Raw genomic sequence first — 16526 nt, 5'->3', positions numbered from 1 at the left:
GTTGATTGATGAACTGCAATAGCTTTGGTTGGCCAAGTTTGTTAATGTGTATGTGTCTCTGGCTTTTTTTCATTTTCCTCATACAGAGAGCTCCGGATAGTGACAGGAGAATGGTTTTTTGAAGAGAGAGCAAAGCGCTTCAAACAATCAAATCTTGGAACTGATGTTGTCAGACAGTCAATCCTTCACAAATTCCCAGGTAGGGACCTGAAGAGGGAGATTTGCTTGTGCTTTATATGTTCAAAACCTTGTTTCTTGAATGTTTAACTTGTATTTTATTCCTGACTAAAGTATAATCAGTATTTTAATCTTATTTTTTTTTATTTGTGCCTGTACAGTGATTTATGAATTGATAATATTCAGGAAAGGTAAGGCCTATATGAGAGAAGTATCTCTGTGGAGATAGGGAGCTGCTGAAAACTCACTGTCCAAACAGGTGGACAGTGTTATTCAGTTGCAAAGCCCATCAGCAGAGACTCTGAAATTTGTTCTCAGTTCCTGCCAGGAAGTTTGGCTGTATGGAGAGATCTCAGCCTGGTCATTTTTGCCTTTGGCTCTCTTATTTGTGATAGTGGTCTGTAAAAATCACTCAAATTTTCTTTTTCAACTCTGAAGAAGAAAGGTAAATGTGAGCTCTCTTGCTGTCTGCTGGAGCATGGGCTATATCCAGGCTCCCTGGTATTCAGACTTTCCTTTTGCCCAGGTATCTAAAACAAGCTGCACCTGCACTTTTAGGTACAGTAAATTGTCTGTCTGTCTTGGCCAAGCTCAGCCTGGTGTGTGTGAGTTGCTCTCAACCTTGCAGGGTACCACAGGGCACTGGTGTAAGAAATAGGAGTTTTCCCTGAGTGCTGATGGTTTGTACTCACTTAACTCCCCCACTCTGAACACAGAAGCTGTTAGGTAGTCTGTTTCAGATGTAGAATTTAGGCCCAGTTTTATCCCCTGGCTTGTAAGGAGAGGGACTGGTTTAGTGCCACTGCAAAAAAAAATACATGGTGCAAACCTGCTCCTTGGAAAACACAGACCTTGCCAGTATCACTGTGTTTCAGAAGCTGTAAAACTCGCAAATGTATAATTTCTCAATATTGTGTCAGTGGTCAGATTGCATATTTCATTATTTACTACTAGATAGATATATTGAAATATATATTTAAGCCATTTTTCCCATACCTTGCTCCTAGTTGAACAAGCATTTTAATTATGAAAACATTCTTTCATTCAACACATTTTAAAATTAAATTTCAGGTCCTTTGGTTATTAAATATTGTCACTGATAAATTTGGAAGCCTGGCTAAAGACAACAGCTGATAAGGAGAAACATCTCAAGCTACGGTTTTATTTCATTTAGTTAATTTCATTCAGATCCCTCAAGGTTTTTTCATTATCTGTTTTTGTAGGTTGTTTGACCTGTGCTGTGTTTCTTGTGCAGAAGTTCATTTTCTGTTTTCTTTCTCCCTCCACTGCAGACACAGTTTCCAATGCAGATGACAAAAGAACATTCAAAGATCAAGCCCAAGAAAATGAAGACAGAAAGCCAGATGTACCAGTCTGCTCCACAAATGGGCACAAATCTGTCTTTGGCAGACCTAGAAAGATTGGGTAAATCCTTTGCTTTTCTCGTTATTGGTTTTTGTTTTGGTTTCTGTTTTTTTGGGTTTTTTTGAAAACTGATAAATCTAAAACCAGCTGTATATGGTTGGATAGATTTTCTTTTGAGTTTTTCCAGTCTTCCACATCAGGCTCAAACTTCCAGGGATTAGAAACAGCCTTCTTTTAAAGGCATACTTACTATAATTAGATTGCTGTTTCCTAGGAAATGCAGCAGTAATTGTCCTTCAGCTATAAAGGTAGCAGATAAAAAAAGTCAATTTTACTTTTGAATTTTTCTTGTTCCTACTCAGAAATAACAGTGTCCCCAAAGGCAGGCTTGCCAGAGAAACAAATGCAAAGAACAGTACTTGTAGGACCTGGTTTTTATGTATACTGGTCAGTTTGGCTCACAAGACAAGTTTTCCTTTGAGCTTCCAGCTGTGCCAGTACAGAGTACAGACTAAGAGAGTGTGTGTGTGTGACAGTGAATAAACAGAGCTGCTGCTGCTCATCCTGCAGAGTTTGGCCCCAGTTTGGCTGTGCCCTTGGAGGAGCACTCACTCTCAGGGGGCACAGGCAGATGCATTGACTCTGTGGTTGCACAAGTGGTGTCTGGACCTGGCTTGAGGCCGTTGGGTGAATGGGAAGAAAACCTGGATGGAAGTTCATGCCATGGCTGGAGCCTCCATGGTAGTTGGAAAACTTTATTTCTGTTGAAAGGAAGAACACATTTTTATCAGGGATCCGAAAGATAAGGCAGGTGGATGCTTTCCACGGCTTTTTGCCCTCTGAGGAGAGATGAGAATGGAATTACCTGCTCCAGTGACTCCAGAAATTACTGGAAGTGATTTATCTCTCTTTAATATTGGTGGAGAGTATCAGAACACCTCTGGCCTCTCAAATTATGATGTAGAAAGAACCAGCCTAAAATCCTCTATAATAGATGTAGATTTTTCTCTGAGTCATGCTAAGTGGTAGCTATAGTAAAAGGGCATTAAAAGTTACTTTTCTAATCCTTGTTCCATTTAAATCCTTTAAGCAAACCAATAAGTCATATTCCCTTACAAGAAACAATTGTTTTTATAATTGTTATTTATTCTAGTGGTGCTGTTTCTGTTTGTGGACAAAAATGTTCTCGGTGGTGACATTCCCCATAGGAGAAATTTAATCTTACAAGAATTTGTCTTGCTTTTCCTGGTATATTTGGTGGCCTCTTTTAGAAATATTTCATTATTGTTCCTCTTCCTTGCTTGCTTTTTCCTCCCTCATGTTTCACATTCATGCATCTCGTGAGGGAATTTGTTTTAGCAAGGCTCTTTTGGGGCCAGCTGCAACTGACAGCTGGGATAACTTATCAGTCTATTGTGGTTTGTAAGGTCATGAGGAATATCATTACTTTGTGAAATTTTATTTATTTCTGTCCCTTTAGGCCATGCTTTCCAGAATAAGGGGGTGCTGCTATGTTTTTTAGAAATGGCACATTTGGGGCATTTGAGGCATATAATTCTAGAAATGTCTAAAGAGAAAATACATACAGCATAATTTTCTAGAGGAAAACACACACCCTTAGTGAAAAATACTTTGCTAACGATAAATTCTCCGCAAAAGAGAGATAAATTTTCACAAAAGGCAGTTCTGGTTCTAAGCTCGAATGGAAGGAATGTTTTAGTGTTTTGGTCTCTTAAAATGCAGTTTGTTGTAAATACTGTGCTTTTCCCCCCAGCAACATCAGTTTCATAACCAGTTTTGGTGCTCTGTTGACCTTTACATCCAGACTTGTCCATAGCTTGGATGAAATTAATGGACTGTGCACATCACAACTTTGAAAATCTTTTTTTCCCTGTTCTCAACAGGAGGGTAATCAGGGCAGTTACCAAAGGAGAAATTACATTTGGAAGAGATGAAGGTGAAAGGAGCAGAGGCTCAGAGGCTGAAATCCACAGTCTGCGTGGTGAGAAATCAGCTCCAAGCTCTGAGAGGTGAGCAGGAGTCTGGGACTGACCTGGGGGTGTGTGCCAGTGCCCTGGGCTGCTTTGTCTCTTTGGATGCTCAGCACAAATGCTGTCTGAGAAACAGAGCTTATCACAGAATCACAAAATGTGTAGGTTGGAAGAGACCTTCAAGATCATTGAGTCCAATCCAGCCCTAACACCTCAACTAAACCATGGCATCGAGTGCCACATCCAGTCTTTGTTTAAACACGGCCAGGGATGGTGACTCCACCACCTCCCTGGGCAGACTATTCCAGTATTTAATCACTCTTTCCAGGAATGTCCACAAAACAAACAAAAAACACCAAAAAACACCCAACGAACTAAAAAAATTATCTCCACACATCTTATTTTACTCTCCTGGTGTTCAGCTGGTGCCTGATGTTTAGTGTGTTGTTTTTGTTTTCTGGCTTTTCATTGATGAGTTGTGTTCTTGTTACAGAACTGAGGCTCTGTGTTTTTCTTTACTAATGAAATGTTAATTGATTACGATTTATGTTTTCTTCTTCAAAGGTTGTTTGCCCTTCTCTTTCCATGATTATTATCCCAGTTATTTTATCATTCTTCTGGGCTTAAGAGATCTCTGCTAGCACCTCTGATGGATTACAAATTCCAAGAGCAACACTCCTGTCAGGTCCTGTCTTCAAAATGAAGCCCAAAAGCAGCTCCCTTTTCCCCTGTTCAGTTGGATACCCTACACTGGATATAAACACACATTCTCTGCTCAGGTGCACACACCTAGAAATTTTACAATTTGGATTGAAAAAATAACAACATTTTGCTGTAAGTTCTAATAGCAATTTCCTGTCTCTAAACTAGTGTTTCTGGGAGACTCCAAAGAGATATGCAGGAACAAAGGATAACAGGTAAAAGGAACATCATGGAGTTTAGAATGCACATAGATAAACCCTCTTGTTCAAGCAAGAACTTGCTTCTCTCTGTTACCTACAATTCAAATCCCAATTTCTAGATGTTCTGCAATAAACCTAAGTCTGAGGTTATGCAATATTAGTAGCTTTCTCTGGGAGTTTACCAGGGTAAGGACAAAGGGATGCCCGTGAGACGTCTGTGCAGCTTTTTTTTTTTTGTGCCAAACTATAAGAAAGTTATTCAGTTAACTATAAATGGAGCAAAATAATTTTGTTTGGGTGGTGGAATTCAGCGCCTGATAAACTCTCTGTACAGATTTAGGAGTGAAGTAGTCTATAAAGACAGCTTTTATGTTTGATTGCCTTGCTTCACTTTCACATAAATCATCATTTTCTAGCTGTTTCCCAGAGTCAGAGTACAAGGCTTGTTAAATTAGGGGTATTGAGTGATTCTGACAACTTCTTCTCTACTTGTCATCTCATTCTCACCTGGTGAAATTGGTGTCCTGTGCCAAAGTCCAGAGTAACCTTGTCAAAATTGGTAGTATTTCACCTACCAGCAGAGAAACCAAGAGAAAATTCTTATTCTTTTTGAACATTTCTGTTTAAGAGAAGATGTATTGAGCTGGGAACATGGAAAACCAGGCCATGAATTCACCTCTTCTACTGGTTTATTTCTACTCCAGCAAAAATGTTTACTGCTGAATGCTGTAAATGTTTTTGCATCTGAGTGAACTGGGAGGCTGCATCAGGTCAGGATACTTCTAGGACAAATAGTGTGGGAATTTCAGGCTTGTTTACACAGGCACTCCACCCCACTGCACACAAGTCTTGTCTACCACCAGGAGAAGCCTGGCAAAGTCTCAACACCATTTTTCTGTTGTCTACTTAATATGTATAAAATGTGCCAAAACTCTCTCTAATAGTAGACTGAGATAAGAACTAAGGACACATTTTTAAATAATTTTCAGTTTTTAAAAAGGTTAAGAAAGTGCAACAGATTACCCTTTTTACCCTCAATGTTGACATGGGTTTACCAGTATTTTCTAAGAAAAAATATTCCACAGAAACATTTTCACCTCTTGTGATGTTAGACAGCAACTGGAGTCTGGTGTGCTGGTCACAGGTGATTTTTTGTCACTTTTACTGAAGTGAAGCCTCCAAGAAGACCTGTCCAACCTTCCAAAATTTCTACACTGGTTGAAAGAATCAACTGGTTTAGGTGTAGAGTCATAACTGCAACATGAACAGGACAGTGAACAAGTTGGTGTTTTTCTGGAGATAGATGGTAAGATGGAGACAGATACACAAGGATTTTAGACTTTCTGGAGATAGTGCTGTCATTAAATCTGCTGCAGAAGTGTCCAGAAATGTCATGTTACTGTAGTTTCCATTTACAGCAATGGAGCAGCCTGGCAGGAATGGCTCATGAGTTGTCCCTCGTCCTTCCTGCTGGATGTGAACACAGCCTGGATTGAACAGGGACAAACACACCTGAGACAAGAGCCGCACACTTGGGCCATCTGCAGTTCTGATAGAATTGCTGACAATACCTGTGTGACTCATATATGTAAAGCCATTATAATTCATCTTTGCCTGTGTTTTTTTCTTTCCAGATGACCCCCCCAGCCCAACAGGGCTCTGTTACTCTCCTTAAGTCACCGCAGCGCTTTTCTTGCAGCGGTTTTGATGAACCTCGCTTTGCTCGGAGCATTAACCCTTTCCCTCCCGCTGTCTCCTCTGCAGGGGGAGCACGCTTTCCCTGGCCAGCAGCGGGGCAGGAGCCGCCGCAGGACCCGCAAGGGGCAGAGGCAGCGCTGCCAAGGCTCCCCTGCCGCGCTCCCCGGCGCTCGGCGCCCGCAGCATGACCGCGGACTGCAGCGGGGTAAGGGACGGCAGGTGTTGCTTGGTGTATCTGTCTCTCAGGCCAGCCCAGCATTCGGCTGGACCACCCTGCTAGCTCTGATACGCCTCAACAGGACCTTTGCATGGGTCTTTGGCTCCACAGCACCTTTACCTTCGCTGTCACGGCCGTGGTTCGAAAGAAGGGACACTCTCGAGGCTCGAGGAACAAAGGTTTTATTCAGGGATCACAGGGGCAGTCCCTGGTCCCAGGCCTGTGCCTCTAGGGAGTGACCCAGGGCCTGGTATGCAGGGGGTTTTTGTTCAACAGAAGTCTCAGGGGTGGGTACAAGTTGCAAAACCAATGAAACAAAGCAAGGTGGCTAATGCCAAATGCAATACACAAACATCAACAAATCAGGTAAATTGGGGTGGGGTCCCTGGCAGATCCACCAACCACTGGCCGACACCTCTCCGAAGGTTTCGGGCCTGGGAGATTGATGGACAGGAGGGGGGAGAAGATACATTGGGATGGGGGAAAAGACAATGGGAAGACCAGTCTCCAGGCAGAGACTTAGGTTGTCTTGGAAACTCTTATCAACTTCTGATAAGAACATTCCAGGACAGGGTCCTTACCTAGCTAGGGTTAAAGTTCAAACCATACTAAACTTATAACTAAAAACCTATAAAACAATTCCAGCATCCCCACAGCAGGGACAGAACCCGGGCTGGGATCTGACCCTTGGAGCTGTTTGCAGCACTGCAGGGACCAGCCTGACAGAGAAAATCTGATTTCTTCTCCGTTTAGCCCATGGAGATCTCTGCTGGAGCACAGCTTGCCATGTGCTTACCAGTGATGCGGTTTGTGGTTTGGTCTAAAAATTGCTGTGGGTGTCCAGCGTTAGATAATGAGTTACAGGTTCTGAGCTGGGAGGCATGAGGGATGGGAATAAGCATTTTTTGGCACTTTGGAGCCTTGACTAAGGGCTGTGAAATAACTTTCAAGAAGCACAACCCAGCATTCTCCCATTGACTGCTAAGGGAAAATTTGCAAGTCCAGCGCTTGCAGAAAATCAGGCCAAAATGATTTTGGTTTATTTTGGATTTGGACATCGGGCTCTGCATAAATTATTCCATAACACAAAACGTGTGACAAACACGTTGTCAGAACAATTCCTCTCATGTGCTGTTAGAGAGGTATTTACCATTACTCTTGGGAGGTATTTACCATTAATGTTTGGAAAAAAAGATGAGTGTTTAGATCAGAGCCCTATTGAACACATTGATTTTCTTTCTAACTTCCAGATACTCAGTCTAATATGTTGTATTTCCTAATAAAAGCATAAGATAGCATATATGAAGAGCAGTTTTGGGAGCTGTAAATAAACGAATAGTTGTTTTATTTATATTCTTGTCTACATAGACTTGTTTTCAGGTGCATTAGATTTTTTTGAAAAATCCATTTATTTTAGATGGAGGTATGTTATTAGCTTTTCTTTTACAGCAAGAGGTCTTAATGATATCAGTGATACTGGCTTTATTTAAGGGGGTATACTGGCATAATTTAATAAGTTCAAGTGCATTTGGTTTTGCCCTGGCTGAAATCATTATGCTAGTACAAAAAGCATGAGTTTTTTCCTTTTTTAATTTTTTAAATTTTATTTTATTTTTGAGCTGAATGACCTCGCAATAGATTTGAGTGCTTCTTTTCCCTGATATTTTACTCTGGTTCTTCAGCTGCAAACTCAGAATGTAACCAAGAAGTGTATCTTTGTGCAAATTTTATGCATCATCAGTGCTAAGCAAAGCAGATTAGTCTGGAATCTAAATATATTCAGTCATGTTAAAGGAGCTTTGGGTTTCTGGAATCTAATAGAAATTGTGCTTTTATAAACTAATAGTGAATAAACCTGGGTTTTGTATTTATGGCATGTGTATTTTTCCTCTTGGGCAGGACACTGACTTGGAAAACAGCATGATTATTCCAGCAAGTGGAAGTGTACCTGAGGATTTAGTGAAGAAGCACTGCAGGAAACCATCTGAAACACCTTCCATTGCAGTTTCTAGGGTATCTTTGTCATCAGGCAAGTATTGAGTCTTTTTCTTCTTTCTGACAGACTTTGTTATCAGAGGATAATAAATAACCCTGGTCCTTTTTTTTCTTAAAACATGTTGAAAGACCAAATGTAAGTTTTGTAAATTTGTTTATTCTGAAAACACTTCCCTTTTACTAATCAAGTTCATACCCCTTCACAAGTTTTACATTAAAAAATGATAATCCTTACCCCAGAAACATTGGTACAGTGCTATGGTTAGGTAATTCACATCCTCTTAGAGTTGTTACAAGGTTTCATTCACAACTTCATGTCGTTCAATCATTCTCTGTGTGCCCCCTGTATAAAATACTTCCTGTATATATATATTATATATAACTATGTATATCACTCTGCTGCTGCCATTACATTTCACGCCCACTTTGCCCAGAAGCAAATTTGGGAAACAATGAGTGGTCAGAGAACCCCTCAAAGACTTCCTGTCTGTTCCTTTTTGTATGTGATGCTCTGAACCAGTCGATCCATCTGTAATTTACCTCATTTCCCTGGAGGCTGGCAGGTAGAAAGGGCTTTCACAGGAAGGTGCTGTCACAGCCACTTTGCAGTAGTGGATGGAGATCATCTTTTTCCTCTCTGAAATGGGAGGCAGGAGCATCCTGCACTCTTCTGCCTCCCCCAGGCACTCAGCTGGCTTCCTGCAGGGCTGGTGGAGTGGTTTGGGTTTGCAGGCTTCTCTCTGGATCACAGCAGGACTCCCTTTATTGTAGCTGGATTTAGCCTAGTAGTTCCACAGAGCTAATCCAAGGAGAGAATGTTCCTAACCTCAGACATTTCAGCCTGAAAGCATCAGAGTTTCCTTGAGAATATTGTTTGGTGCAACTCCAGGCAAAGGTGTTACAGATGGCTACTTACTTAGGAAGTAAAAATTCTCCTGTTCCTGCTGCCTTACAAAATAAAAGCTTTCTTGGTAGCTAAGAACTGACCTCGTGTTACCAAAGCAGATGGATGCTGAACAAAACTGTAGGCAACTTGGGAACAGGCTCTGCATTGTCTCCTTGGCAGATCTCAAAGGACATTAGCTCAGGAGAGTGACCTTCCCTGCCTCATCAGCTGTAGACAGGTAGAAGATGAACAGTTAAAAACCTTTCAGATTCCTAAGTGCAGGATCTAAAAGTACTCTCTTCCTCCTCTTTTCTTTCTAAATACACTGAAGCAGTCACAGAAAAACTTACATGGGGAGGACTAAGACCTTAGAGAAAGGTTTTCTATGTCTTATGCTATAGAGTGGGTGAGAGACATGCAGGACTGAGAGAAACTGCTGGAGCTCTTGAGACTATTTCCTCCTAATTTCTGCAGCAGGAACCCTGTTCATGACAAAAGAACTTTCTACATCCATCTGTATCCCTGGTTGCCTGATTCTGATGCAGATGCTGGGGAGATTTGGTGGTGGTGGTAGATGTGACAATCACTGTGAACACTTGGACAGTGAGTTTTGTCACATTCCAGGCTGACAAGCCTACCAGAGAAAGTCAAAATCTTGATGATCTATGGTATCAAATACAGAAGACAATCCTAGCAGATAAATAAATAGTACAGGGATAAAATTATTGCCCAGAAGGCTGAGCAGCATCAGAAAGCACATTCCTCCCTTCATCATAGTGGTGTTCAGGTGCCATAGTTTTTGACAGATAACTAAAATACTGTTTTAATTTCTTTTTTTTTGTTAAAAACCATTTGGCTTGGGACAATACTTGTATGGAAGATGAAATGGAATATTTCTGTACAAACTACAGCAGACATTTAAATTGTTTTTGTTTCCCAGACCGTAGCCGATCTGAGATAGATTTGAGTGAATCTTTCTCTGAAGGAAATGAGGATACCCTGAGCACAAGAAGCAAATCTGTACCCAGTGCCTTGGATCAGGAACTGGTGAGTTATAAATATGTAAATGTTCATCCAGTGGAAATTCTGTTTGTTTGGACCAATGAAAGCAGGACTTTATGTGTATCTATATAAAATATGGCTAAGGGAGAACATTCATTCAGGGATATTTAATGAGTTTTTTAATAGTGTCATCTTCTGAGTATGTTTACTATAGAGTGATTTCAATGAATAGTCATGGTTCCAGTCTGTGTTTAATTTGCTGGATGTTTGAGTTCACAGATGAAAGAAACCTAGCCTGAAAATAAATTCCAGGCACTAAATTGCACATGCTCCAAAATTCTGATAATTAATGTTTTCATAAGTTTTAATTTTGATGCTGACAAAGTTCACAGTTTTAAGGCTTTAATTTTTGTCTGGTTTGGTTTTCCAGTTATCTGTATTTTTAACAGGAAGACCCAACTTTCTGTTCTGGCAATGTTGCTTACCTCATCTTCCTGTTGACTCTTCTGTACATCTCTGTGCCTTTTTTTCTGTATTCTATAGATTGCTTTTCCTGAAGTGATTCACAACTTCCATCTCCTCATATCCAAGATAGGCAATTTGCAGATGTGCATCAGTGCTATAAAAGAACATCCAAGCTTATTAAATATGCATGGGGGAGGAGGGGGAATTATTTAAATAATTCTTTATCTAATCACAGTTTATTCTAAAGTTTCCAAATGTGTTCTTGTAGCTTATGCATTTTGCCTGTCATCAGAGTCCTGCCCTTCCACTGCTCTTTCCAGAAGAGCATTGGCCATGGCAGATGTCTCCCCTTCCTTTAGTGTTGAAGTTTGAGTCTTGGTGGAAAACCATGTGTTGGGTTTTCCATCTTTTCTTGGATTAGTAGCAGTCAGAGAATGTGCCTGCAGCATTGCTTTGGGCTTATCTTTGAGGAATTAACAAAAGACCTTCCTGTGTGTCAGGTGTTGGTGGAAGAAAAACTTCAAAGATAAATGGTTCATTTTTTAAATTGCAATAAAGAAAAAGGATGTAGTCTTTAGTAAGAAGTTGGAAAAATAATTCAGAAGAAAAGCACAAAATAAAAAATGCAGATTTTATATTTCTTTATATCTGTTCTCTGCTCTAACTGACAGTTGCAACTTAGATATTTCTCTGAGGCAACTGCCAGAGATGAATAATCCAGAGAGGTTTTCTGTTCTTTGATATTTGTCTTCTAATCAGAGATTTTGTTTTGTATTTCTTTCTTGCTGACTCTAGATGAAATTTCAGATTGCATCTCTGCAACTCTGTAGCTTCTTTGATAGCACAGAGGACCTCTCTTGTGGCATAACCTTGATTTAGCTGCTCTGGAGTCTGATGCTAATTCCCCTTTAAAATTCATTCATAACAGGAGTCACAGACCTCTGATTTTACCCATATCCTCGCTTTCTCTGCCTTATGAAATGAACTGGTTGCATTCATCAGCTTTTGTGTTACTATATTCATTTAGGGTAGTTTGTCTCACAGGAGTCCTTCAGAGTCTTGTCCCACATTCATTATGAATGCAGTGGTTTGAGATAAAAGCTGTATTCCTGCTGGAATTTAGTTATTTGTTGCTTGCAAGTAAGAGACAAAAAGAAAGGAATCTGATGATGGTAACAACAGCTCCTGCAGCCTGAGGAAAACTGGAGTTTTACCTCCTTTTCTTCTAGCTGAGGTCCTTCAGTCTCTCATTCCTGGGTGATGGGACGTGGTATGGGAGATGCCACACATCAATAGGATATGCAGATTGCTGGAATTTATCTGCTGAAAGGATGGGAAAAGGCTTTTAGCTACTTTTCTCCCACCTTTATCAGGGAAACCCATCACCCATACAGAGAAATCAGCTGGAAAATTGAATGGATAATTGCAAAATAATTTAAAATATATTTAAAAATTGATAAAAATTTATCAAGATTATCAAAAAATTATCCCTTTTTTGATAATGAAAAAAATTATTCCTTCTTTGATAATGAAGCCCCAAAACCCACATGGTGTGGTACAGATTTATCAGGGACCGTGTGGAATCAGCTAAATCCAGTGCTGTGTTCCAGTGTGAGCACTTTTTCTAGACAGGTGTGTGTTGAATTCCTGACCAAGCAATGTTCATTACATGCTCAGCTGCTTTTTCAGGAGTAATTGGATGATGTGCATTTTATAGCCCCCACTGGAGACCATGAGATTATTATCCTACTAGCTCCAACTTTAATAAGCTAATAACACCAACCAATTACATAGTTGCAATTCTATAGCACCTCCTGAGAACTATAATTGTTGTGGTGCAAAATAAATTAAGAGTGTAAGTTAAATATTAACTTTTTTTTTTTTTTTTACGTTTTAGATTTCTGCTTACAGACAAAAATTTGTATTCAGCAGTTAGGACTCCATGAAGCAATGTTAGTATTTGAGTGTCTAGACCTGAAACACCCAATCTGAAGATGTTGCCTTACTTTTTTCCCCCGTTTAATTATTTTGCAGTAAAAATCTAGCATTGCTTATTTCCAAGTTCACTGGTAGGCATATAATGGTGTAAAGGAAAGAGTTTTTCATGTATAGAATTGGTTCTTCCTATTCCATGGGCAAGTAAGGAAACTGTATTCTTGTTCCAAATTTAAAATTAGACTACATCACCTCACATCTGATCTCAGTGAGGGGAGTAGAAATTACAGGTGGAGTTCGTTTTGGTGTTTTTTTTTTTTTGTTGTTGTTGTTTTTTTTTGTTTGTTTTTTTTTTTTGTTTTTTTTTTTTTTTTGGAGGCGGGGGGGGTTTGTCTTATTTCAGGGTTTTGGGAGATTTTATTTTTTAATGATTCAGCTGTCTATCTCCCTGAAATAGTTTGCTCTGTTGTGCCTAGGTCTCCAAGGATTTTTCCTTTCATTTAGTATACAGTATCTCTTACTTCCTTTTTTTTCTGTGGGGTGCCAACAGTGCCTTCAACAGATTAGAAAGGTAAGAGATCAGCAGAGCAAGCTCATGATAAGAACATGAAATTAGGTGTTTGCTTCAGTATGTAAATTTTGGTGATAGCTTGTTCAGATTTCCCTCTGCTCAATATTACATATGCAGTAACAAATGGAAAGCAGTAATAGAAAATCACTTTTAGATGGTTTCATATCAGTTCTGTCGCTGGAGCAAAGGAGAAGAGATGTAACAGCCAGTTTTGTGTAACGTATGGCAAATGTGCTGCAAATTTTTTATGTAAACTGTGAATTCAACTCTCCAGCAGCACTTCTCTTCTCCCTGCTCTGTTTTTGCTGATTAGCACAGAAGTCTTTGAGACTGCTGAATTTAATACAGTGTTTCTGTTTAGTTTCAAAAAGTGAGAGAAACTAAGCAATAGATAATGAGGTAGGTCAAAAGGTGAGGGTTTTATAGATGTAAAGCAGATACAAGGAAGTTGAAAATTGAACTTCCATTAAAATTAAAAGCAAAGTCTTTCAAAATATACCTGATATAAGGCTTATGGAAACAGGGAGATTTCCAAGCTATGCCTAATAGGATTATAATTGTCTGATGGCATTGTTTTCATATTATTTTAAGTAAAAGTTAAGAGTTCCATTAAGACCATCAATCAGATCTTAAGATTTGGTTTAGATTTTAGTTTATTCCAGTGTTTAAACAATGAATATTTTTTTTTTCTATGTATAGGTAAAGTTGCTGAACTGCAGTCTTGCTTATTAAAAATCAAGTACTTATATGGAGCTGTGCAATTACTGATTCTCCACCTTTTTTATTATTAGTACAATACAAAAATTTAATTATTTTTCAAAATGCTTATCAACTGGCTTGATATAATAAGACATGACGTGTACATGTGAAGATTTTCAGTTCTTAAACAACTGAAACCTGAAACCTGATTTGTCTCTTCCCTTTATGCTCTGTGTCTGTGCAGAGATGTGGAAAAGGTGAATCAAAATTCCTCTACAGAAGACAATTTGAATGCATCCAGCACTATCTTCCTAAAGTGAAAAACTTGTGAAACAAAACTAAGTGGCAGAAGCTGACCATATACAGTGCAGAACATGACAACTAAAATGCCTGTTTGTCATTTAGGGCTATCTGGATGAAACAGAAGAAGATATTGATGACATAGTGGCCTCTTGTAATCCAAGAACACATGAACATATGACAAGTGGATTATCAACAGTAAGATCTTGAGTAGAAAACATGCATTGTCCTTCCACAAAAGATCATATTTCCTCCAGAAATGAATTTATTTCATCTCACTTATCACATTCATCTTTCATTCTTCACTTGAGAAGCATCTTTTAGCATTCAGATAGACTTTCTATTGTATTATTAATGCTGTTCAAAGCTAAAATGCTGTTCTCTGCAGGGCATGGAAAGAGAAAACTATTTTGCATACTCATTAGCAGACTTCCTGATATGCTTGGGTTATTATCAGGCTTACATGTGGAGAAGACAAACCAGAGGTGTTTGCAGTGTGTGACTGCTCGGCTTTGCAGAGGAGCACTTGATCTTAACTAAACTGAGAGAAACAAAGAGAACAAGACTGTGGGAGAGGGATTTTCCTTCTCAAAATGCTTCCTGATTTTTTAGGTTCTTGGGACACAAACATTTGTCTGTGTGTTTGCATACATTCCATTTCCATGGAATCATTGTCCATCCCCCAACTCAGCTTCTCTCATTCTTCATGGCATGATTGCTATGCCACCCACATCTGGAAAATGTTTCCCTTTACTGGAAATATTTTCTCTCTTTGCAGGAGAGAGATGGTTGAGGATTAGGTTGGTAACAATAAAGGGATAGCTGCACCTGATGGTAGCAACAAAATTGGTACAAGAAGCCTTCTGCTGTTCATTATACAGTTATTCACTGGGAAGGAAAACAGATAATAAAAGCAGCCTTTAACATGTCTAGTTTATTACTATGTGCTGTGCACCTCATTTTTGACATCTGTGGGCAACTGATAATATCTTCAGAGTCCTCTCTGGCCACTCTTCTTCATGGCTTGTTTCTAAGAATAGCTCTGGACTGCACAAAGCTGCAACAAATTCTATGTAGAGTGTGTGAGTGCTGAAGAGGATGAAGAAAGATGAGTGTGAATACTAAAAGGGAGGAGAAAATTAGGTTTACAACAATAACCAAAGAACTGTCCTTTCTAGATTGTATCCCCATTAGTCTCTGTGCAAGCAAGGTCAAGGGAATCCTCAGTGAAGCTCTTGATCCCAAAAAATGCAGTTGGCTGAACTTAAGTTTGGTTTACACATGGAAAAGAAAAGGCTGAGAGTATCAACATCACAGAGCATTTGGATGTCTCAGATTTGGCCATGTCAGACCATTTTTCCCTCTGATTTTTGTAGTTCACAGAGACAGACACAGCAGTGAGTGCAGCTCTTCACACCACGTCAGAATTGAGCACCTGTGGGCACTGGGCTGATTGCACCCACTTAGCCTGGCAATGACTCACAGCCTCCAATGCTTGCTGCTCCCAGGGATTTTATAGACAGAATAATTTTCATTTCCTCTCAATATTGATAGGAGGGTTGCAGGCCCTCAAGTGCCTCCTCTGTTAGGCCACAAATTAAGCAGTTGCATTTAGAGATTCTTCCCTCTGTGCTTCAGGCAGTGTTCTGTCCATGTGTTGGGCTTTGTCCTTTGCTGTAGATTTCCCTCTGACCTTTCTCTCAGCAAAGTGCAGCTTTTCCAGTGCTGTAGCTTTGAGACAGTCTGACATCTCAATGCTCCCATTTCTCCTTATTCACCATGACATGATTTTTAATGTCACTGCATGTGATATTAATGGCAAAATTGTGGATGGCCAGCTGCCTCTTCCTTCAAGAGAAGGACAATTTTACAGGTTCACTTCTTTATTCCCCTTAAGTGTGTTGCTAACATTTCCCCATCATATCTTTACCTTCACTATGATTGTTTTAAGCCTTTGAGCCTTCTTACATGTTTTTTTTATCCTGGTGTATCTGTCAAATGACAGTTAACTATTAAGTCACATTGAAATGATGGTATTAATGAACAGTAGACTCATAACTGTATGATCCCTTCCCTTCCCTTCCCTTCCCTTCCCTTCCCTTCCCTTCCCTTCCCTTCCCTTCCCTTCCCTTCCCTTCCCTTCCCTTCCCTTCCCTTCCCTTCCCTTCCCTTCCCTTCCCTTCCCTTCCCTTCCCTTCCCTTCCCTTCCCTTCCCTTCCCTTCCCTTCCCTTCCCTTCCCTTCCCTTCCCTTCCCTTCCCTTCCCTTCCCTTCCCTTCCCTTCCCTTCCCTTCCCTTCCCTTCCCTTCCCTTCCCTTCCCTTC

The 16526-nt window shown here is 40.0% G+C and overlaps 1 protein-coding gene across 1 annotated transcript in view; it reads left to right on the top strand.

Moving 5' to 3' along the window:
* SYTL5 (synaptotagmin like 5) overlaps positions 1-16526 on the top strand; it is a 57574-nt gene that overhangs the window by 24550 nt on the left and 16498 nt on the right. The window contains exons 4-10 of the mRNA XM_083855022.1: positions 87-199; positions 1470-1602; positions 3447-3572; positions 6200-6338; positions 8250-8379; positions 10172-10278; positions 14309-14401. Coding sequence (XP_083711148.1) covers positions 87-199; positions 1470-1602; positions 3447-3572; positions 6200-6338; positions 8250-8379; positions 10172-10278; positions 14309-14401 — 841 coding nt within the window. The remainder of the gene's footprint in view (positions 1-86; positions 200-1469; positions 1603-3446; positions 3573-6199; positions 6339-8249; positions 8380-10171; positions 10279-14308; positions 14402-16526) is intronic.

The sequence above is a fragment of the Zosterops lateralis genome (genome assembly GCF_965231275.1).
Source record: "Zosterops lateralis genome assembly, chromosome: 2".
Classification (NCBI taxonomy): domain Eukaryota; kingdom Metazoa; phylum Chordata; class Aves; order Passeriformes; family Zosteropidae; genus Zosterops; species Zosterops lateralis.
The sequence above is the reverse complement of the archived record's forward strand: the minus strand, read 5'-3'. Positions and strand labels throughout refer to the sequence as shown.